At 40.9% G+C, this 23,208-nt stretch overlaps 1 protein-coding gene across 8 annotated transcripts in view; it reads left to right on the top strand.

Annotated features, from left to right (window-relative positions):
* The window catches only part of ASAP2 (ArfGAP with SH3 domain, ankyrin repeat and PH domain 2), a 199,894-nt gene that overhangs the window by 72,393 nt on the left and 104,293 nt on the right, over nt 1-23,208 (top strand). For all 8 annotated transcript variants that reach the window (XM_075598335.1, XM_075598332.1, XM_075598336.1 and 5 more), the window contains 3 exons: nt 375-520; nt 21,271-21,345; nt 22,840-22,889. In XM_075598335.1, the coding sequence (XP_075454450.1) occupies nt 375-520; nt 21,271-21,345; nt 22,840-22,889 (271 nt within the window). The remainder of the gene's footprint in view (nt 1-374; nt 521-21,270; nt 21,346-22,839; nt 22,890-23,208) is intronic.

Here is a 23,208-nt window from a genome sequence, read left to right as displayed (position 1 = left end):
ATTTACACACACATAATGCAGCTCAAACTGCTGGAAATATTGGCAACAAATGATCACAAATATACAAATACTTTAATTGTTTTTATAAATCGTTAAAAGCAGCGGGTCTCAGGAGTTGAACCGTGTTAATTTTGGATGACGTCGCTACTTCCTATTGGCTCTTGTGCCGCGGGTGATTTAAAAGCTCTATATTGTTTACCCAGCCGGGATGCTAACAGGGCACCTTCCGAGGGAGGAATCTCAGGCAGAAAGGGGCCCCCAGAGTTGCAATGAATGCAGTTCAACTCCAGAAAACCTAGGGAAAAAAAGAAAAACATCCTAAGCAGAACCACACCGTTTACATGTCTTTTTTTTGTGTGTGTGTTTCTTTAAAGCCCACGTGGAAAACGAAGAACAGTACACCCAAGCTCTGGAAAAATTTGGAGGCAATTGTGTCTGTAGAGACGATCCTGACTTGGGAACCGCTTTCCTGAAATTCTCCGTCTTTACAAAGGAGCTGACGGCACTCTTCAAGAACTTGGTAAGAGATGATCCTTTAAATACTGTACTTCCTTAGGTCATTTCATATGGGCAATCAGTGATGAAGGTCGTATGGGAGGCTGGATTGCACCACATGACATTTTTGTGGGTAATTCTATCATTGCCAATGTATTGCTAGCCACTCTGGCAGGAGAAAGGCTGCTACAAAAAATAAACAGTAAATTGCATTGGATACTAATAACCATCCAAGCTAAGATACTGTTAGAAACAGTTTTCGATCTGATTTGCTAATAAGGGGCTTTTGGTCCTCCTTTTTTACCTACTTTCTGTATTCGTCTTCCTAATCTAGTTTTCCAAGGCCTGTGACTCAGAAAAAAATTCCACAGGGCCCAAAAAGGATTTTATACCAATCTTAATTATGTTAAACAAGACTTTAAAAAAATACCATATTCCATTATACAAAAATCACTTTTCATACCAATTATAGGTAAGATATCAATGGATACTAAAGGACAGCGAGCGACCACACACATGTAGGGAGCTACTCACGCATAGTAAGATAAACCTGGGGGGCGTGAAATTGTCTGGGGGCATGGCGCTTACAGAGGCTCTGCGCTCTTCCCCACATCATTTAAATTAAATGGTCTCTGCGCTCTTCCCCACATCATTTAAATTAAATGCCAGCGGAGCGCGCGAGGCCTCTAAGTCCCATATCTTGTCTCTGGCGACGCAGGGTCACTTGACGCTGTGACGTCAGAAAACGCCGGAGAAAAGGTAAGAGGGGGGAGGGGGAGAGCAGGCAGGAGGGCGCCGACAAACGTGAGCACCCCTGAAATAACTACAGTATTCTTTATTTTATTAATTCTTGGTAAATCAAGAAGCTCCCATTGTAGATCAACACACAGTAACCCTCACGCATTTCAGGAGGTATGCCCACTTCCTCATTCTCCCTTACTACGCATGAGTAACTCCCTCCATAGGTATGGTTTCTGGTTGCTGTCTTTTTCTAGTGATGGGGAGCAAGCACCTCTCTCAGCAATGGAGTTAAAGCAGCGATCTGCTTTATTTATTATTATTGTTTTTTGTTTTGTTTTTTAAACTAGGTTGGAACTAGGGGATCTCCAGAGATGGACCATGATTTTTGTTTTTAGCTCAGTAGAACCTCTGGTTGTGAGATACTTACCGGGGAAGTTACCAGTGTCTCTGTCCCACCTGGGGAAAAAAAAAACAACACAAGCCAATAGGAAGCAGCAATGTCATCAGTTGCTACTTCCTGTTGGATGGCCACTTACTTAAAGGGGGTGGGGAGTTGATCATGAAAATTACAGGAGTTCAACCCCTGATTTGAATCCTGAGACAAAAATAATAAAGATATATATATCTTATAAAGATATATATATATATATAGTTGGCAAGTTAATCATATATAATATGGATGGGTGGAGATGGTTAAGACTCTGAAACCGCCACCGGCTTACTGCTTTTATTAACGTATGGTCCTGCTTTTCTATGGCGTGTCTTATAGTTGGAATTAAATAACTCGAAAAAAATAACGGCCATTATTTTGTTTGGGACATTTAAAAGTATTACTTCATACCACGATTTGGTGTATCAATGTATTTTCCCTCTTACGTGCAGTATTTCCTCCTCTAATGCAGTATACAGACAACGTTATTAATGTCATTGGCTTCTCTTGTAACTTCACCTTCAAGCCGGGAGTGTAACTTATTTCTGTCAATAATGAATAATGATTTTATTTTCCGAGCTCAATTCTAATCTCATCAAACCTAATCTTGTTATCCCTCATCTTTGTCTTTTTGTCCAACGATGACATCATAATTATTTTTGCAAGAACAAAGAAGCAAAGCAATGTGGATTAAGAATTTGCTTGTAGTCATAACGTTTATATCAAATGAGATTGGGTTAAGAGTGTAACCCCACCGTTAACAATTTACACACACATAATGCAGCTCAAACTGCTGGAAATATTGGCAACAAATGATCACAAATATACAAATACTTTAATTGTTTATATATATACACACTATCAATTGCTACAGATTTTAAAATATATTAATATTGGTATGTGTCAACTGGATTCTACTATCAATTTGCTAGATCCTAAAATTTAATTAACAATTTGGTGTGTCTGTTGATTAGACAGACCCCTCCCTTAATTATTAGTCAATGTGGCTGTGTTTTATCATACTTAAGGCAGGATACTTTGGCTGTGAGCCATATGGCTGTGTAACATTTAAGTGTGTAGCAGAGTTAATCTTGGAGTAGAAATTGGAGGTGAAGATTGAGGAGGATCTGAACTCTGACCAACAACTTTACAACTGTGAGAACTTTACTTTCTAAAATCGGTGATTCTTTGTACTCTTCCTATCCTCCAATAACTGGCCAGTCTCTCCTCCTGTATCTCACTATGCCCTCCCTATTTCCTTTTCTGTTTACTGTTTCCTCACTCCTTTGTGAACATCTCTGTTCTCTCCAACATCCCCACTGCACCATTATTTATACACCTCTCTCCCAACAACTTCTTTACCCCTCAATAATAAACACCCACACAGATCCTCTATTCACACCCTCTATCTACTCCTTCCTGCTGCTGGGGATCTCCCCCAAGCCTGAACCCAGGCATACACACCTGATCTTACCCACGCCTCCCTGCCATCTCTTCCCCTGTAAATGGTTTTAAATGAAATGGTTAACACTGACTAACCTTAAAACTTGCCCCACAAATCAAGCATCCCAAAAGCCTGCACTCATGGCTACTGTCCCACAGTCAATTATACCACCCATTGTGGCCAAGCACACCCATCTACAGCACTTATTCCCTCACCTGCTCTCTATGTAAGTTACCCAAATGTAAACCTAAATGTTACCTAAATGTACCCAGTGCTCAACAATGATTAAATGCAATGGTCATTCCACTGTTTCTTTACAAATTCTTTCCTAGAACATAAGCGCAAAAAGAGCCTATATGGTGCAGAACACCTTAATCTTATACTATATTATTGAAAGCACTGTATGCCTGTCTGGATGTCCGGTGTCCCTAGGGGAAATCTCATTGGTCCCTTGGGCTGCCCGCCCCCGCACACCTCTCATTGGCCTGAGACGGAGTGACGGGACACACACACACACACACACACACACACACGGTAGGGGGGGTGTTACATACATTAGCTTGGGGCGCGCCCCCTTGAGGGGGCGCACGATTATGTAGGGGGGGCGCGAGCAGCTTGCAGGGAAACCTGGGTGCGCTCCGTGCTTCTGCTTCTATGTCTGTGTCTTGCAGAGGGGGCGGGGCCAGAAGATCCGTGCTTCTGCTTCTATGTCTGTGTCTTGCAGAGGGGGCGGGGCCAGAAGATCCGTGCTTCTGCTTCTATGTCTGTGTCTTGCAGAGGGGGCGGGGCTTCTCTCGGCACACAGACAAGCCCTCCTTCTCTTCCTGTCTGCTTCCCGTTTTCAGCAGCATGGGGGGTTGGGGGATCGGAGCATGTCGCCCCCCCAGGTGAAATTGTGGACTGATTAAGTGTGTGTGTGTGTGTGTGTGTGTGTGTGTGTTGGTGGCGGTGGTGGTGGTGGTGGGGGGAGTGATTGAGTGTGTGTGTGTGGGGGGATTGAGTGTGTGTGTGGGGGGTGGGGGATATTGAGTGTGTGTGTGTGGGGGGGGGATTGAGTGTGTGTGGGGGGGGATTGTGTGTGTGTAGGGGGGGGATTCAGTGTGGGGATTGTGTGTGGGGGGGGATTGTGTGTGTGTGTGGGGGGGGGATTGTGTGTGTGTGTGTGTGGGGGGGGGATTGTGTGTGTGGGGGGGGAATTGAGTCCCCCCCCTCCCTGCCCTTTGCCCCCCCTCTCCCTGCCCTTTGCCCCCCCCCTCCCTGCCCTTTGCCCCCCCCTCCCTGCCCTTTGCCCCCCCCCCCCTCCCTGCCCTTTGCCCCCCCCCTCCCTGCCCTTTGCCCCCCCTCCCTGCCCTTTGCCCCCCCCTCCCTGCCCTTTGCCCCCCCCCCCTCCCTGCCCTTTGCCCCCCCCCCTTCCACTCCATGCCCCCTGCCCTTCCACGCCCGGGCAACGCCGGGTATATCAGCTAGTCTTTTATAAATTAGGAAATACACTCACAAACATTGCAAAAGATACTCAATGTGGATCCCCCTCATCCGCCAAAGTCTGCCTGGTCTGCTACTCCTTCTCCGTGCTCCAATGCCGGTGTCTCCGTCGGTGCCCCCAGGAGTCCCAAACCGATTAAACGTCGGCATCTAAGCACAGAGAGGGAGTTGCAGACCAGACATCGGAGGACGAGGGGGATCCACATTGAGTGGAGCCATCAAAAGAATATATGCGATATCTTTCTCAGTATTTGTGAGTATTTCTTACAGTGTACATTTCTTCATTTATAACATTAAACACCATACAGGCATTTTTTCCTCACTTATTTTCTTGGACGGAATATATAAACAAACCTTGCAAAACTCTTTAAATGTTGCTTGAAGAACAGGAAAATTCCAGAACAACGGAGTAATGCCATAGTTATTCTTTTCCGCGAGAAAGGAGACCACGAAGACCTGAAGAACTGCAGACTAATCAGTCTACTTCCGATCACTTACAAGAGTTTTACGAAGTTGCTCGCTAATCGGCTGCCACAGACCCTGAATTTTGCTCAGCCTAGAGAACAAGCGAGATTTTGCAGGGATAAAACACAATGGACCACGCCCAAGTTGTACAAGAAGGGATTTTGAAGCAGGGAAACCTGGTTCAATTCCCGGTGTCGGCTCCTTGTGACCTTGGGCAAGTCACTTTATCTCCCTGTGCCTCACGCGCCAAAAAAACATAGATTGTAAGCTCCACAGGGCAGGACCTGTGCCTGCAAAATGTTTCTGTAAAGCGCTACGTAAAACTAGCAGCGCTATACAAGAACATTCTATTATAATTTGTAGATTATGAAAAACCTTTGATTCGGTCTACACCACAGAGGTCCTAGAGGCATTAAGTAGACACATTTTGAAGAAGCGTACATTGATATTATGAAGAACACGAGAATACCAGATCAACCATTAGATTGCATGAAGATATAGGGAAGATAAAGATCAATAAGCGAGTGCGATGGAGACACCGAAGCTTTTCATAGCAACGCTTGAAGAATTGTTCAAGACATTATATTGGAAAGAAAAAGGAATCAAAATTAAGGGTGAATATTTGAGTTAACTTCGATTTGCAGAGGACATTGATATTTTTGCCACAAGTATGGAAGATCTGCAGCAACATATTGGGGAACTCGCCAAAGCAAGTGGGAATGTGGTATGAATCTCCATATCAATCTCAGCAAGACAAAAATGATGTTCAACAAATGTGTCAATTCTGCACAGATCTAAACAAATGGAATAGAACTAGAAGAAGTCGAAGAAGACTGTCTACCTTGGCCAGCAAGTAGTAATAGGTGGGAACCTTTTGAATGAAATCAATAGGAGAATGAAGATGGGATGGAGCATATTTGGAAGAAACAAGACAAAATATTTCAATGGAACCTTCCACTGTGCCTCAGGAGGAAAGTTTTCGACCAGTGCCCGTGCTCCCGTACAGTTGTGAAACTTTAAACCTTTACATTTACGATAATTCAAAAAAGTCTGACAATGCAAAGACGCATGGAGAGATGTATTCTGGTTATGCCCAAAGACATAGGGAAAAGTGAAGGACTTCGAAATAAAACTAAAGTCGGTAACATCACAAGGGGGAAGAAATTAAAATGGCAGTGGGACGGACATATCGCAAGTAGAAATGATCATCATTGGACAAATCTGGCACTCAAGTGGATTCCAAGAAAGATTTACAGATGACGACCAAAAGTAAGATGGTAGGATGAAATCACAAAATTTGTTGGAGTAACGTGGAGAAGAGGCTTGCAACCGCAGTACCTGGAAGATCCTTGGTGAGGCCTTCATTCAGCAGGGGAATATCACTTGTGAGCTCATTTACATGTCTATGTATATGCAATACAGTGGAGGTTTTTTGTTGCCTTTTTCACCCACCATAACTTAAAACGTGATGATAAACCCTACAGTCTTGAAAATGCAAAGCCAGCAGTACAACCAACTTCACACTGATACCCATTAAGGTTGAAACATGTCTGTGAATGGTTTCTCTGGCTTTGCATCTGATTCCCATGCTGTGCTTTAAAGCTGTGTTAACAGCGAGCATTAGCTTATATGGGCTCCATGTAACAATTGATTTTCAGACAAAAGGTGACACACTGTGTGCTCATTTGCATGTCATTTCCCAGAATCCCTTGCTGCAGTGGAAGCACTGTATGCTGGGGATAATGGTGAAAGGCAGGGTTGCAGACCTGCCTTGGACATGTGAATGTGCTCACAAGTGATCTTTTTATTTGCTATATGCAATACGGTGGAAGTTTCTTGTTGCCTTTTTCACCCACCATAACTTAAAACACGTACACACGTACACGTTCACTTTTTTGGGGCGGGGGTTGCTGCATTAAGCAGCCACAATGAAATTAGACTGACATGATTTCAGAGCAATACACACATTGTATTTCACTGGATAGTAGTTAATGTGTGCTGCTTTATATAATGTTCGTTTGAGGAAAGCTAGGCTCCTCTTTAGAAGCAGTCGGTCACAAAGCAGACTCGCTCTTTGTAAAGTAGTGTTCATTCTGATACAATATCACTAGTTGGTTTAATGTGATAATGATAGTAAAAACAAGTTAAAAGTGACATCAATTAAAAAAAAATATTTGAGGAAATCAAAGTACTCATTAAAATCAAAATTCTATAAAAAAAAAAAAGTTACAAATCCATGTAATTATTTGATAATTGGTCACTAAAACTACTGAAGAAGACGTGTTTCAGAAGAAACAATAGGTATTTTTAAAAACTAGCATACATCTTGGGTATGCTACAGCAGACAAAGTATAGGCAAAAATCAGTGTTTAATTATCCTTTTGCCCTTCGATTTGGCAGCCATTTTGTTTCCCGTGCCAGAGATTTAAACCCGGTAAATTAACCGGTACGTATCTCCGTTAGAGGGTTCCCGTAGATGAAAATAGTGGTGTTTGGATCAGGGGGACCCCTAGTTCCCAACCTGTAAAAAAAAATTGCACCTTTTTAAGATATTTATTTGAATTATTGAAGTCTTGTTTAAAAAGACACTATTGCACTTTCTGGTCCTCCCACTCGTCATTCAATCTCTTTGGAAAACTAGTTGAAAAGCAGTGTCCAACATTATACACGATCGACTGTATGAATAAAAGATTAGTGAAAAGTGTCCTTTTGTTAAATGTCTGAACGGCAAAGCTGGTGTCTGAGGTTTCTCAGACGGGACTGGAAACTCCTGCTAGTTTCAGCTTTATGTCAGTGGAAGAACATTTCTCCTGCTGTGCATCCTTCAGCTGGTAATATGCAGTTTTTGAATGTGATACACATGGGTGGTGCTTGGTAAAGGAAGGAATAATCCTCACTTGAGTCCAATGTCTGATGCTCATTGAATGTTACCGATTCACTGTTTCTGGGACCTGAGGCTACAGTGTTTATTATAAATGGCACCACATGAGTTGTATTAATTATCACACAAAGTTAAAGTTATTAACCAGTTTGCTGCCAGAGGGAACAGCAATGCATTGCTAAGTAAGGCTTCCGGCAACCAAAAGATTTTAACAATTGAGTACATTTAGCCCCCAAAAATAATGCATTACAGAGGCTCCATTAGGGGCTAATGTCAAAACGAGGAAAGAACGCTGCATTGGTCATCTGAGCGGAGTTGTAAAGCTTAAGAGGAACTGCAAAAATATTTTTTACTTCAATATTTCTCCCCAAAAGAAAGTGACTAACTTTGAAATGATCAGGAGTAGGAAGCATTGTTAGCTTCTTTAAGGGGATCATTCTGGTTGAGTATTAGTAGTTTTAGATAATTTTTCGACATTAGTTTGTAAACCTGGTGAACTGATATTTGGAAGCCGTGTGGTTTCCTTTGTGATATCATAGCATGTTGAGGCAGGACCTGTGTTCTAGCTTTCACAAGCAAGACGCCCGCCACAAGTTTTTGCTTGATCCACTTACCACTATATGGCTGCGTATAACGCTTTGACGTTCATTATGTTTTTTGGGGTTCGCACTAAAAAAATACTTAAACAAAAATTCCCATGTAAACAAAAAATATATAATCTGCATGATATATATGTGTATGTATGTGTGTATATATATATATATATGTGTGTGTGTGTGTGTATATATATATATATGTATGTATATATGTGTGTGTGTGTGTGTGTGTGTGTGTGTGTGTGTGTGTGTGTGTGTGTGTGTGTGTGTGTGTGTGTGTGTGTGTGTGTGTGTATATGTATATATTTATTTATTGCTTCTGAGCATTTTCACATGTCTTAGACAGGTCTGCAACCCTGCTTTTCACCATTATCACCTAGTGCTCCCACTGCTGCAAGGGATTCTGGGAAATGACATGCAAATGAGCATAGTGTCACCTTTTTCTTCAAATCCATTTTGACATGGACCCTTATAAACTTATGCTTGCTGCATTACACAGCTTTTCAGCACAGCCTGAGTTAAAATACAAAGCCAGTAAAGCTACTCACAGACAGCTATTTCGATCTTTTGAGTCTCATCAGTGTGAGGCTGGTTATACTGGCTTTGCAATTTGAAGCTTAGGTAGGTGATATGCTATATGGTGGAGGGTTTTTTGTCACTTTTTTCACCCTCCATAACTTATCTCACAAATACACACATATATACATACACACACGCATAACCCACTGCTTTAATGAAGGCTTCCCCAATGATCGTCCAGGTACTGCGGTTGCAATAAAAATAATCTAAAGGACACTCCAAATAATTTCTAGTGAATAAAAAGTCCAAAAAGTGAAAATAATTTTATAACAAATTGTTATGTATAATAATAAAACCACCAACTCTCAAAAGAAACACTGTGATGTTAACCACAATTACAATTCATACAGTTTTTTTTTTTAATAGCAAGTGATACAAAAATGTGTGAGAAAGGTAGATGGTAAAACAACTGCTGGCCAAACCCTGAAGTGAACCATTACAAATGTTCTTCTCAAAACAGACTTTTTCAAAAGGTGAGGAGCACAAATTCCAGGACCGGAGAGAAAACAAAATGAAAATCTCAATGTAGCCTGGTTTTCACCAAACAACGTTTCTCTCGAGGCCACAAAGTTCTAACTTTTGACTTGTCTGTCGAGAGAACATTGTTCCAGAAGTCTTGTGGATCATCTATGTGCTCTTTGGCGAACTTCAGATGGGTACTGTAGCAATGTTCTATTTAGAGAACAGTTGTTTCCTCCTGGCTATCCTTCCATAAACACCATTCTTTTTCAGTCTTTTTCTAGTAGTCGTCATAAACACTCACATTAGCCAAGGCGAGAGTGGCCTGTAGAACTTTGGATGTTACTCTGGGGTTCTTTGTGACTTCCTGGATGATTTGCTGGTTTGTCCTTGGAGAGATTTTGGTAGGACGACCGCTCCTGGGTAGAGTGAGAGTGGTCTTGAACGTTCTCCATTTGTCGACTGTCTGACAGTGGATTGGTGTAGCCCCAAATCCTTAGAAATGGGTTTGTAACCCTTTCTAGACTGATGAGCAATAATAACTGCTTTTCTGAGGTCCTCAGAGATTTCTTTTGATCGTGGCAGGATGTGTTTCCACACACCTGCATGGTGAAGACCAAACTTACAATGTTTCTTATCTTTATATAGGGTGCGGCCTCCCACAATCACAGCTGAAGATCTACCTAATTATTTCAACATCTGATTTCTAATTATCCCCTTTAATTTAGCTGATAAAACTAGTATTTCCTTTCGCACATAACCAGACTCTTAATTACTCATTGTTTGTCTAATTCATACATCATTTTCTTTCAAAAGACATGGAATTGGTTGCTATAAACCCTATTGGATATTTAAGAAAAGACTGGTTTTGATTCAAGAAGATTATCATGGACATAAACTATGGCATTGTCTCAAAGTTTGTGAACCCCAATGATAATTTTCTCGCCACTGTATACATACAGATATCTCTCTCTCTCCTCTCTCTGACTCTCTCTCTCTCTGACTCTCTCTCTCTGACTCTCTCTTTCTGACTCTCCCTCTCACTCTCTCCCTCTCCCTCTCCCTCTCTCTCTCTCTCTCTCTCTCTCTCTCTCTCTCTCTCTCTCTCTCTCTCTCTCTCTCTCTCTCTCTCTCTCTCTCTCTCTCTCTCTCTCTCTCTCTCGATATATGAGATATGAAATAAATTGATAGACACATAAAGCAAACGTGAGCTATTGAGGAGTTAAAGTAAAAAAGAAAGCACTGAACAGTATCACAGTATTTTATTTTCTGTGTTTTCCTCCAAAATCTGAAAGTAAGTCTCCTTTAGGAAATATTAGTACAACAGCAATTATCGCTGTTCTGACAGTGCTGCCCTTATTAGTTTTCTAGCTCAGGGGAAGGATGCAGTAGCAATTGCAGTGTGATCATGAACATATGATTTTAAATCTGTTTACTAGATTTTAATGTGGACGTTGGTGACTACGGGGGTAACTCGCTCTGCAAGCGGTTATCGCGGCAGATTCTGCGTCAACTCTCATTCAAGTCAGCTGGAGTTAACCCCACATATTGGCTGCGTTAACTGTGAGTCTCCCCTTTAAGTGAGATGCCACCCTGTATCTGTTTATGTTGTATTATTTAAGCCCCTTTCCTGCTGGCCTTTTTTCCGTACGGAGCACTGTATTTTGCCACATTAACAACTTTCCATCCAATACTTGCCATTTCTTTGTTAGCCTGGCTTGTAGCTCCCAAGCCTGGGATAGGCTCTTACACACACATTTTGACAAGGTTAAAATTCTTGGATTACCAGCTCTAAAACCTTTATCCCCCGTGCTATTCCCTCTGATCCTTTTGGCCGTCTTGTTTGATCTGTTGTAATTGGCAAGCAGAGGAGAATCTGACAGGTGCAGACTGTAATTTGCAGCATATTGTGTGCCTGTGCGGCATTCCTGTGGCGAGACATGGGGGTGATCCTGCTGAAATATTCCTGAAAACCATTTGAAGCAGTAAAGCGTGATTGTTTGTGGTACACGCTGCCATTTCTAAGTGGGTTAGCAAGATGTTCAGCTGGTGTGGAATTGGGAAGGAAGAGCACAAATGGCAGCAGCCCCAATGTAATCTTACTCTTACTTGAATTTGCTACATTTACATTTATTTTTAACTTGGTGTTGAGCAGGGGCGGCCAACTCTAGTTTTTGAGAGCTACCAACAGGCCAGGTGTTCAGGATATCCCTGCTTCAGCACAAGTCTGCGCCACTGATTTGAGCCACCTGTGCTGTAGCTGGGATATCCTTAACCTGACCTGTTGGTAGCTCTTGAGGACTGGAGTTTGCTACCTCTGATTTAGAGAGAGCATCAAAGAGATTCTTTCTTTGTATGAATGATTTTCGAGGTTTTGGTACAATAGCACAGCAAACAAAACATCAGTACCCTTAGAAAGTCTAGGGATACATAAGCAACCATATAGGAGGTGGGACAATGCAATACAGGCATACCCCACATTAACGTACGCAATGGGACCGGAGCATGTATGTAAAGCGAAAATGTACTTAAAGTGAAGCACTACCTTTTTCCCACTTATCGATGCATGTACTGTACTGCAATCGTCATATACGAGCATAACTGGTGTAAATAACGCATGTGTAACAGGCTCTATAGTCTCCCCGCTTGCGCACACCTTCGGTACAGGTAGGGAGCCGGTATTGCTGTTCAGGACGTGCTGACTGGCGCATGGTTGAGCTGCCGTTTGCCTATTGAGCGAGATGTACTTACTCGCGAGTGTACTTAAAGTGAATGTACTTAAACCGGGGTATGCCTGTAATCTCCCAACAGTAGATAACCAAGACAACCAAGCTCTTTCAGCTGCAAATAGATATCTGCAACAGCGAATTTTAAAACGTCTCTAAACAGAAGACCGTAAATATACAGCGCGGTTTGATCTCCCCTCTGGGTCACAGTAACGCAGGCCGCTGAAGGAATATAGTAGTGGAAGACAAAAGGAAAGCGGAAAATAAAAATATGGTGGGGGGGGATTTAGAGTGATCCTGTGATTGGGTTTATGAATCGCAAACTCGGGGAGAAATCGGGGGTTTTGCACCAGCCATCTACTGTTAACTGTTGTTTTTCTGCCTAAATCTGCATTGGTGGTTGGAGGGCGTCCAGGACTACCGTGGCGACTTTGTGCTGTGGTTGCCAACAATCATTCAGTCTGTGGCTCTGTGAAATGCCTTTAATCCCTTAATATCAAGATCAGCTGGAGAGGGGATGAAATAATTTGCACTTAGTTTCTGAAACGTCTCTTCTTCACGTGTATTACACTAAGGCCTGTGAGGTGTCAAAAGCTGCATAAACACGATCGCTTCTATGATTACCTGTCATGTTGCTCCATTTAACGATACGTTGAATCTACTCTTCTGAAGGACCAATACGATCGGTCTCTGCACTATGTTCTCTGACATTGGCATATCTAGTGAGAAGAAGAACATCCACCCTGACACACTTCTTTTATTCCCAGCAGGAACTTGCAGTATCTCTATGCAAATTTTTAGTAGGGGAGTCCTTTATTCATCGATCAGTTGAGTATTGATGATACCTACCCTCTTTTAGTATGTGATTTGGAGAGGACGGTACGAGGATATATGTTTTCTGCTTGGAGTGGCCAGAGTAGATAAAATTGGCAAGTGTTGGTCTAGGTCAGGAGTGCTGAACTCCAGTCCTCAAGCCCCCCCAACAGGTCAAGTTTTCAGGATATCCCAGCTTTAGCACAGGTGGCTCAATCACAGGCTCAGTCGAAGACTGTGCTGACGCATGGACTGATTGAGGCACCTGTGGCGAAGCTGGGATATCCTGAAAACCTGACCTGTTGGGGGGGCTGGAGAACTGGAGTTGAGCACCCCTGATCTAGGTCATAGTCACATCACTAATGCATAACTCTTGCTGCTTCGGAGGAAGATACGTGGCCGTGCATATTTTTTAGTCAAAGTTCCATTAGGCAGTAATTGCAGAATAAAGTTGCATTTATTGTGTATATGATAATATAGCGCATGAAGAGTATAGCGCATTTTATGCAGTTAGGTGTTCAGATATCAAATAACAAGCAAAAACAGAGCAATTCTTGCACTCCTACCAATTAGGCTAAAATAAAATAGTAATCTCCTGAATAAAGGTTATTTAGTTAAACCCTTTGGCCAAAGCGTTTATAAGCAAGCAGCCAACGTCAAGGCATAACCAAATTTGCAGGTATCTATCCTGAATATATGTAATTATTGTCCCATGGACTGATGAAAAATGTGAGAGCCCTGAAGGGGTTAAACAAAGCATATGCTTTTGTGAGTGGTGCAAATAAACAAGAAATGTTTTTATATATATATATATATATATATATTTACCCACCATAACCTTAATAGTCGTGGTGATTACCTACTCTTATCTCATTTGAGCAAATGTCAGCAAGCCAACCTCACACTGATGATACCCATCAAGGTTGAAACATGTCTGTGAGTGGGTTAACTGACTTTGCATCTCCCAAGTCCTTGCTTAAAAGCTGTGTTTAAAGCAGCATGCATTGACTAAGGGTTGCTCATGTAATGTGAGCATGAGATAAAAGGTGGCACTGTGTGCTCATTTGCATGTCATTTCCCAGAATCCCTTGCTGCAGTGGAAGTGCTGTTTGCTGGGTGATAATGGTGAAAGACAGGGTTGCAGACCTGTCTAAGACATGCAAATGAATATACAGGAATATTTACAGTTGCTTTATGCTTTACTGTGGAGGGTTTTAGTCACTTTTTTTACCCACCATAACCTTAATAGTCGTGGTATATATATATAAATATAAATAAATATAAAAGAAAAGGGAGTGAAGTAGCGCCAAAAAAGAAGTGTTGAAATAGTGTAAAAATAGATAATATTGATGATAATTTAAATGAATATTTCTAAATAGGCAAAATCACTAAAAATCATAAATGTGTAAACTACAATTTAAAATAAATATATATATATATATATATATATATATATATATATATATATTACATATATTATGTGCTCCTATTTCTTGAAAAACAATTTAAGACAACACTCCAAAAACATGTGATGACATAAAATACAAGCAAAAAGAAAAATAGATATAAAAACCAGTCCTTGAGTGAAAGTCCTTAAATAGGAAATATAGTCCTGGTATGAGGGGATCTCCGGCAGCTCTCAAATAGGATGAACCACATACAGATGATACCTATTAGAAAAGAAAAAAGAGAGAGAGAGCATGCCCCATAGCATAATACAGTACAGTACATTTATTAGGAAAGGGGAGGGGGGGGTTAGAAAATCCACTCACAAGGGTAGGTTAAAATCAAGCAGTGTGTGAAATATATCACCGCCAACTCTGGTCACGCAGCCTCCAGACCCTGCAGTCCAACTCTCACTTGAAGCTGCTGGTAGATGTTCTCTGGTGCATGAGTAGAAAGGCTCCTTAAAATCAATGATGCAGTCTTGGAGTCTTAGGAAAATCTCCAATCTCTGCTGGCCGCAATGTGTATCAGCGCTCGATACGGCCCGTCATGCGCTTGCGTGATGACGCAGTTCCGTTCCCTGACGCGTTTCGTCACGTGCTTGTGACTTTTTCAAAGGGTTGCTGGTAATTCCTGCCCTCACTAAGGATTTAGCCTGCTATGATAGGCGTATCCATTTGAACTCTGAACCTTTTGAAGTACACAATCTAGTTACCTAGCAACCGGCTGCTATAAAATCCCGCATGACGGGCCGTATCGAGCGCTGATACACATTGCGGACAGCAGAGATTGGAGATTTTCCTAAGACTCAAAGACTGCATCATTGATTTTAAGGAGCCTTTTCACTCATGCACCAGAGAACATCTACCAGTAGCTTCAAGTGAGAGTTGGACTGCAGGGTCTGGAGGCTGCGTGACCAGAGTTGGCGGTGATATATTTCACACACTGCTTGATTGTAACATACCCTTGTGAGTGGATTTTCTAACCCCCCATCCCCCCCTCCCCCCTCCCCTTTCCTAATAAATGTAATGTATTATGCTATGGGGCGTGCTCTCTCTTTTTTCTTTTCTAATATATATGTATATATGTATATATGAAAAAAAAGAAAACAGGCGCACACCTAGTGCATTAACGTAATAAAAATATATATTAAAGGAACATAAAATCAAACAAATGCCCACTCACAAGAGTACTGCAAAATAAAGCATTTATGAGATTGGCTCCGCGTTGTTGGAACATGAGAGCCAATCAATCAATTTTTTCACCGATTTGGTCAGGGATGGGTGATTCCTTTGAAACGGGCTGCAATCACCTGGATGCAATTGACATTGGAACAGGACTTTGTTTTTTCAAAGGTTTTTTAAGGTTTTTCATTTACTCATTTTTTAAAAGATTTTTCATTCAGTATATATATTTATATATATATATATATATATAAATTTTATTTTTTTTTCATCCATATTAAATAGTATTGTGTTTAATTAATTAGATATTATTATTCACTTGTATCCCTTTTGAGAATACAGGTTCTTATCATTGTGTACTAGCCATCTTCACACCGCTCCACTAGGCATATTCATGGTTAGGTTAAATAGTTCTTTAATTCAATAGCTTTAGTTCAGGATATATTAGAGGCGCTACTTCATTGTCTTTGGTTTTTGTTCTATATATGTATGTATATGTATATGTATATGTATATATATATATATATATATATATATATATATATATATATATATATATATATATATATGCAAATATAACTGTATGCTCATCTGCATGTCTTAGGCAGGTCTGCAACCCCGCCTTTCCCCATTATCACCCAGCATACAGCACTTCCACTGCAGCAAGGGATTCTGGGAAATGACATGCAAATGAGCACACAGTGTCACTTTTTGCCTCAATAACCATTTTTAACATGGTTCCCTATAGGCTTAAGCTTGCTGCCTGGTCACAGCTTTGAGCACAGCCAGGGTTAAGGTGCATACCCAGAAAACCACCCACAGACAGCCGTTTCGACCTTGATGCATTCCCAGTAAAATCAACCCCACACTGATGAGACCCATCAAGGTCGAAACGGCTGTCTGTGTGCTCATTTGCATGTCATTTCCCAGAATCCCTTGCTGCAGTGGAAGTGCTGTATGCTGGGTGATAATGGGGAAAGGCGGGGTTGCAGACCTGCCTAATACATGCAGATGAGCATTCAGTTATATTTGCATATTTGCTTTCCTGTGGAGGGTTTTTGTCACTTTTTTTACTCACCATAACTTAACTCAGTATTATGGTTTATATATATATGTATATATGTATGTATATGTATATATTTTAATCAATAGGCAACAAAATGATCTACCTGTGAAGGTAATGGCAGCCATTTTGTTTTAATTTTGCATTACATGCAGACATCTCAGGAGCGACACACAATAAAAATGAAAGGCTAAAGACCGAGCAAACCAAAGGTTTATTAATAGATCATGTAACCAAAAGGTGGTTAAAAAGCAGCACGGATTAACACGTTTTACAGCAGTTCTGCTAGCTACACAACATTTTGGTCTTATGTTGAAACACAGATGTCCCTGCATTTGAATCACTGAAAACTTCTATGTTCCGGAGATAATCACATTTGATGCATCGGCATTTTAAAAGCTTGAAGGGACAGGAACCCCACTTGGCCCCCATTTTATTTTACATGGAAGAAAAGCAGGGGGTGTCCGGAACGGACCCTAGTATTTAAACCCCCTGTGTGGTGCAGGTCAAGGAACAGGTGTTTGTAAAGAATGAAAAAAACACTGAGCCAGGGAGGCAACTAGTCACAGATTATAATGCTAGTGGGTAGTTATTCCTAAGTAGTTATTCCTAAATATTCAATAGGATATAAAGTATAAAACTAAACTAGAAGTGGGGTAGCAGAGGTAGAACCCAGAATACTACGTGTATATCTTTTATTACATGTATTGATTTTGTCCTCCGTCTTAGATTAAATATTAGAGGGTCTAAAAGCGTATTTATGGTTGTTAGTATGAAAAATAAGTGCTTGTCAATATCTGAAACGGTGAATATATAGCAATGAGCAAAAAAAGCAACATGAGGTTAAATGTTACTGGTACATTGTAAAAAAAACGTTCAATGGAAATGGATAATTTATAATAATAAGAGTCTGTGTATGTCAGGACCATAGCTCCAAGACTGAAACCTAGAGACCTGAAACTTTGCCGGCATACTAAGGGGACCCTAGGGGTGTGCACCTCCCAGAGGCCTGTTTAAAAAAAAATAATACTAATAATAATTGAAATGTGTTAACACCGTAGAATTATCAACATCTCTCTGACATGCAGGTCAACCAGTATGTGTTGTACCTGGTAGGCTATGTATGACACGTGACATCATACTGCACTTAGCCTGATGGCAGATAATGAGTCGGATATAAACTTCACACAGAAAGAGAGGAAGTCAGTTGTCATGTGAGGAGAAAGCAAGAAAGCTGGAGAAGGAGAGAGAAGCGTAAAGAAATGGGGACATCATATGGTATTCATGGAAAGTGATGGGAGGGAGAGAGAGCGCGATGAAGGGGGTAAGAGGAGGAGGAGGAGGGGAGGGATGAGGTTGGCTTCTTAGAATTCCAAAACAACTCCAGGTACTTTCAGCCAGTAGTACGCAAAGTTAATAAAAGGTGTAATGTATGTGTCCCAATTATCCGGTAGTTCATTAAGCAGTAAAAGGGCTAATCCACATGTAATGGGGGCTGCTGTTGCTGCTACTCAAACTTTGTCCATAAACCAGTAATTCAAGTGACGGTCTGTAGAAAGAGAGCACACATAGTCTCCAATAGTGCATTAGTCCGTTGTGACCGATAATGTTGCGATTTCTTATATGCATCCGTGATGTGGGAGATCTAAGCCTCCGTCTTGTTTCCCCTGGAGGGCACGTACCGGCGTTCCCTTTATGGTATATACCTTGGGAGCCAGACAGTTGCCAGTGCTAAAATTTATTACGGTTCAGGGACCCCCTGCTGCCTATCAATATAAAGATAAAATGGATGGGGAGAACGAAAAATGGGAAATGCACATAGAAAAAGTGTGTGGTTTTTGGCAGTGAGGGTCCTCCTTCCTTACTGACTCAAATAATAAATACAATCATATTTGTATATTCTCTGAAGTATCTCACACATCCTGGATAAACGGTTTATCCCTTTTGTACATCCGTAATGTCTTTTTTTCCATGCCAGCACCATATCTGGATGTTTATGCATGAGACGAACTAGCCAATCACAATTGGGTATCTAAATAGTGGTGATGTGAATCTTATGCAAACGTTTCGATAACTAAAACCACAGGAACGACCAATTTTCTGAGCCTGATATATGCTTTAGCGACATTCTCCTAAATAGTAAACACACACTTTGTATATTTGATTACATTTCTGAGTTTTAAGGAAGATAATTTATAAACGAATGTAGATATATATTTTATATGTGTCTTCCAATGCAGCTCAATACAGAATTTTTTTTCTTTTTCACCGTTTCGGTGGTGATCAGCATTGCCAGGATACGGATAACATTGCTGTTTTGTGTACTAAATGTTAGGATCAGCATTTTAAAGCAAACCCGCATAGGACCAAAGGGAAATAATACCAGTGATATCTTTATCATCAGCAGAGCCGTTACTACTATAATTTAGTAAGGACTTTATAATGAAAAAATAAAGCAAGGAAGGCACAGAGCAATCTTTCTAATATATTGCGCATAGAAATTTGGGCCAACGTTTTGGTCCCTTTAGGGGACCGTCATAATGAAAAAAAGAACAAACCAAAAAAGGTTATTTCCCTGTAAGTTGACCTGCTCATGAATCTTAGGTTTCAAATAGGAATAATTTCCTCTTTCCTGCCGCAAAGGCTGGAAATACAATGCCAGCCACGGGCTTACATTGTTTCATTTTAACAGCAAATGCCCTTTCACCCTCCCAAAGAAATAACATTTGTAGGATTTTTTGTTGCATTTTATAAACTATAAATAAACTTGCCCATTTATCAAGATACCCATCTAAATAGAGCTCAACCCCGTTATAGCATGATCTGCTACAACGTGGATCCGCTTATAACGCGGTCTAAACGTGGCTCCCAATTTAAAAACGCCTCCATTTTTTTTTTTTAACGGGATCGCGTAAATTTAGCAGCATGCGGACTTACCGGCATCTGCATTTCTCTCCTCTCTGTGACACTCCTCAGTGCTCGAAAGTCTACGGCAGGGAGAGGAGAGAGCGAGCCGCATAGAGGAGAAAAATGCAGATGCCGGTAAGTCCTCGCGTGGCGAAAGTTACGTGATCCCGGTTATAACGCGATCTCATTCCGTGGACCCCAATTACCGCATTATAACGGGGTTCAGCTGTACCATGTTGGAAAATCCTGCACTATATGCATTTTTTTCTTGTATCCCATTTATATGATTCTACACTCCCTAACTACATTGTTCACCATTGTGTAGAAATGTCTGCATGCATCTTTGAGGACATGTATTGTAATTATAGTTGTAATAAATTAGGCATGACGGCTCTAATTGCCTAGATTGTTTTCCCTGCCCTCTAGGAGAAGATGGGCACTGAGCTTTTTAGTTACTTGAAAGCAATAGTCGTTCAGTAATGGTTCTATTTGTTTTACTGTATGTGTGAACAATAGGGTCTCTTGGTGCGGAGACCACACTGTTTCAGCGAACAACATCTATTGTTTTGAAGATCAGTAGAATAAAGAGTTTTGACTTGATGATATAGTTGAAAGTTCTAGTAGCTGTATTGGTCTCTGAGAAATGTATATTTGTTTTACTGTAGTTTAATTTACCTTTGTAAGGGACCAACATGAGTTATTGATAGATGAAATTATACTTGAAGAAATGTGTGAGGTTTCAAAAGCTCTAATTCACTTATTTAATTGATGAGAACTGTCATGTTGTTCTGTAAAACGTATCGCAAGGTATCTGGGTTAGTGATATGCAGTATTTCTGGCAGCTTGTGTGAAGGCATGATTCCCCACGCCGTACTCCTATTTATATGAATGGGAGCTGAAGCGTACTAAAGCTTGGCACCCTTTTGTGGATCTGTCCCCAAGTTGTAGAAGTAGTCCAAGTAAAGGTGCACTCACGGTACCAGGTTACAAATCGTCACGGGTGCGCAGCAACCATGGTCCCGCTGGATGCGGAGACGCCGGTGTAATAGAAATAGAAAAAGAGGCATTCCACTGTGCAATAAATGTATGATCTCTGGAAGACCCGTGGAGTGTCTCTTTTTCTATTTCCAAGTTGTAGAAGGCCATTTTTTTGGTTTCTGGAGATCGTGGAGATGAGGAAACTTTGATTTTAAATAGCCAGTGTTTATCCCTAGAGTGAAGACAAACGAAGAGCTACATTGGGAATTCTAAAACGCACACGTCTGCGGTAGGATCTGTCATTTCACACAGGACTCTTCTTCGATTGAGAGGAACATCAGTGAAAAGACGTGTGTGTTTAATTCTGGTGCTGGTCCAATAAAAGTTAAAATTATTTAGGAACTCCTTTTGAGTATAAGATCTTGTTTGGTATAATATACTGTATATTATATTATGTTACTATTATGATTTTGTAGGAGACTGAGAAAAGCAAATGTATTTTTGAGTACTGTACATATATGTATTCTGTATATATTATACCTGTATTTAAGTTTTGTTCTATTTGTGTTTTATTTAACCAGGTACAGAATATGAACAATATTATAACGTTTCCTTTGGACAGCTTGCTGAAGGGGGATCTGAAAGGTGTGAAAGGGGTAGGTGCAAATATCTTTTCTATCTGTTTGCACTGAGGTGAGAGGATGTGCATTTTGTAAGTGTTGATGTGTCCTAATGTTGGTGCATTGCATTCCCTGCGGCCTTCTCACCCACAGTAACAACTGACCTGAAAATCTTTCTACAGAGCAGGGATTTTGCTGCTGCTTTTAACAAGGTTTTAGAGGCAGGCGGTATGTTTTGTTAAGATAGAGGGAGAGTGGACACCACCTTCAACTCAAAATATTCTCATTTAAAAAGATTTCTTCACCATATTATCGTACAATAGGTATCAGAGTTCACCGCTCTATTTTTATCTTCAGTGCTCACTGATTCTTTTTCTTTTACAGTGTATTTGTTTCCTATAAAACAGCCCGAAACCTAAATTAAAGTGGCTACTTGGCCCCTCTCACACTGACATCCTGAGCAATATTCTTTAAAGAGACGTGAAGTGACGAGACCGCTTTTCTGATGTGAGCCTTTTAAGTCTGCATGGAAAATGGCTCTGTGTTACCTAGTATCATGGAGTAAGGGATAATAACACCGGAGGTTGCTGTGTGAATACTCTACTGCAGGCTTTTGGGCCTTCCTATACAATGGCCATAATTAAAAAAGCTGTAGGGCTTTTCTTTTCAAGGGCATCACACTGGGCTCACTTATAAGGTAATAATTTTAGTTCTGTATATGTGTATCAAGGAAAAACAACAAGAAAGGAGCGTAATGGGGAGAAAGTATAGAAAATAATCTTTATATAAAATGTAGCAATAAAAGACTCGCATTTAGAATTACATGTATGAACACATTGTCATGCACTCAGAGGCAGGTCTGCTAAAGATCTGGGACCAGAGATGGTTATACTGGGGGAGCCTTCCACAGTTCTCCCCACTCCGAAACAAACACACAAACGTGGGTGCCAGCAGTGTGACGTCACAACGTGCCTTTAATGCCAACCTCAATGCGTTTCGTGTCATTACGCTTCAGCCGGGGGTCTGGTTAATGTGCACATTAGCAGCCATATAAATAATAATAATATAAAGTATATTAAAAAAACATTAACCAAAAAAATAATAATTAATACATAAAATAAAAAAAATAAGAAAAAAAGAGGATGAAATAATATGATGGCAGGGGAATAAATAGATCTGAGGAAGGGGTTAAGCCCACGTGTTTGTTGTGCTATTGTTCCTGTTTCCAAAGGGACCTTTCATTTAAAAGAAAAGAAGTGCATTGTGTTGCTGGAACCTTTGGTAATTTAGGGATCATTTTGGCTGTTGGTAAACAAACATTTGATCTCTCGTTGGGTGTGTTAAAGAGGAATGGTGCATACCCAGGAGTTTGCATTTCAGTAAAAACGCAGGGGTTTAATGCACCTCTTGGAGCTTAGGCTGCCTACCTGTGCTCCAGAAAATGGAAATGAACCCAGATCGATATTGCAGCACCTTTGTTTTTCCGATGCTCTATTTATTGTTCTAATCAATATTTTGCGTCTTTTTCAGGATTTGAAAAAGCCTTTTGATAAAGCATGGAAGGACTATGAAACCAAAGTGTAAGTTCTCCCCCTCCCCCTCTAATTTTTCTGTAGCCTAAGCATACAGTGATCTAAATATTGACAACCGTACAGTACTGGTATGATGGGCAAGGAAGTCCTTCTTGATTACAATATTTTCCGGTCTTGAGGAGATGCGTGGAAGCCCAAGATATAGGGGCAATTTGTTATACTCCCAAGCAGCCGATCACAATGTGATGGGCAAAAAACCCAATCGTACTTGAATGAGGGTTTTCGCCCGATCTCTGTGCGATTGATCGCCTCAGAGTATATTGAGTTACCCTTAGGGTAGGAAAGGGGCGGGTTCTGTTGGGTTTTG

This window comes from Ascaphus truei, chromosome 4, assembly GCF_040206685.1.
Source record: "Ascaphus truei isolate aAscTru1 chromosome 4, aAscTru1.hap1, whole genome shotgun sequence".
Taxonomy (NCBI): Eukaryota; Metazoa; Chordata; class Amphibia; order Anura; family Ascaphidae; genus Ascaphus; species Ascaphus truei.
The sequence above is the reverse complement of the archived record's forward strand: the minus strand, read 5'-3'. Positions and strand labels throughout refer to the sequence as shown.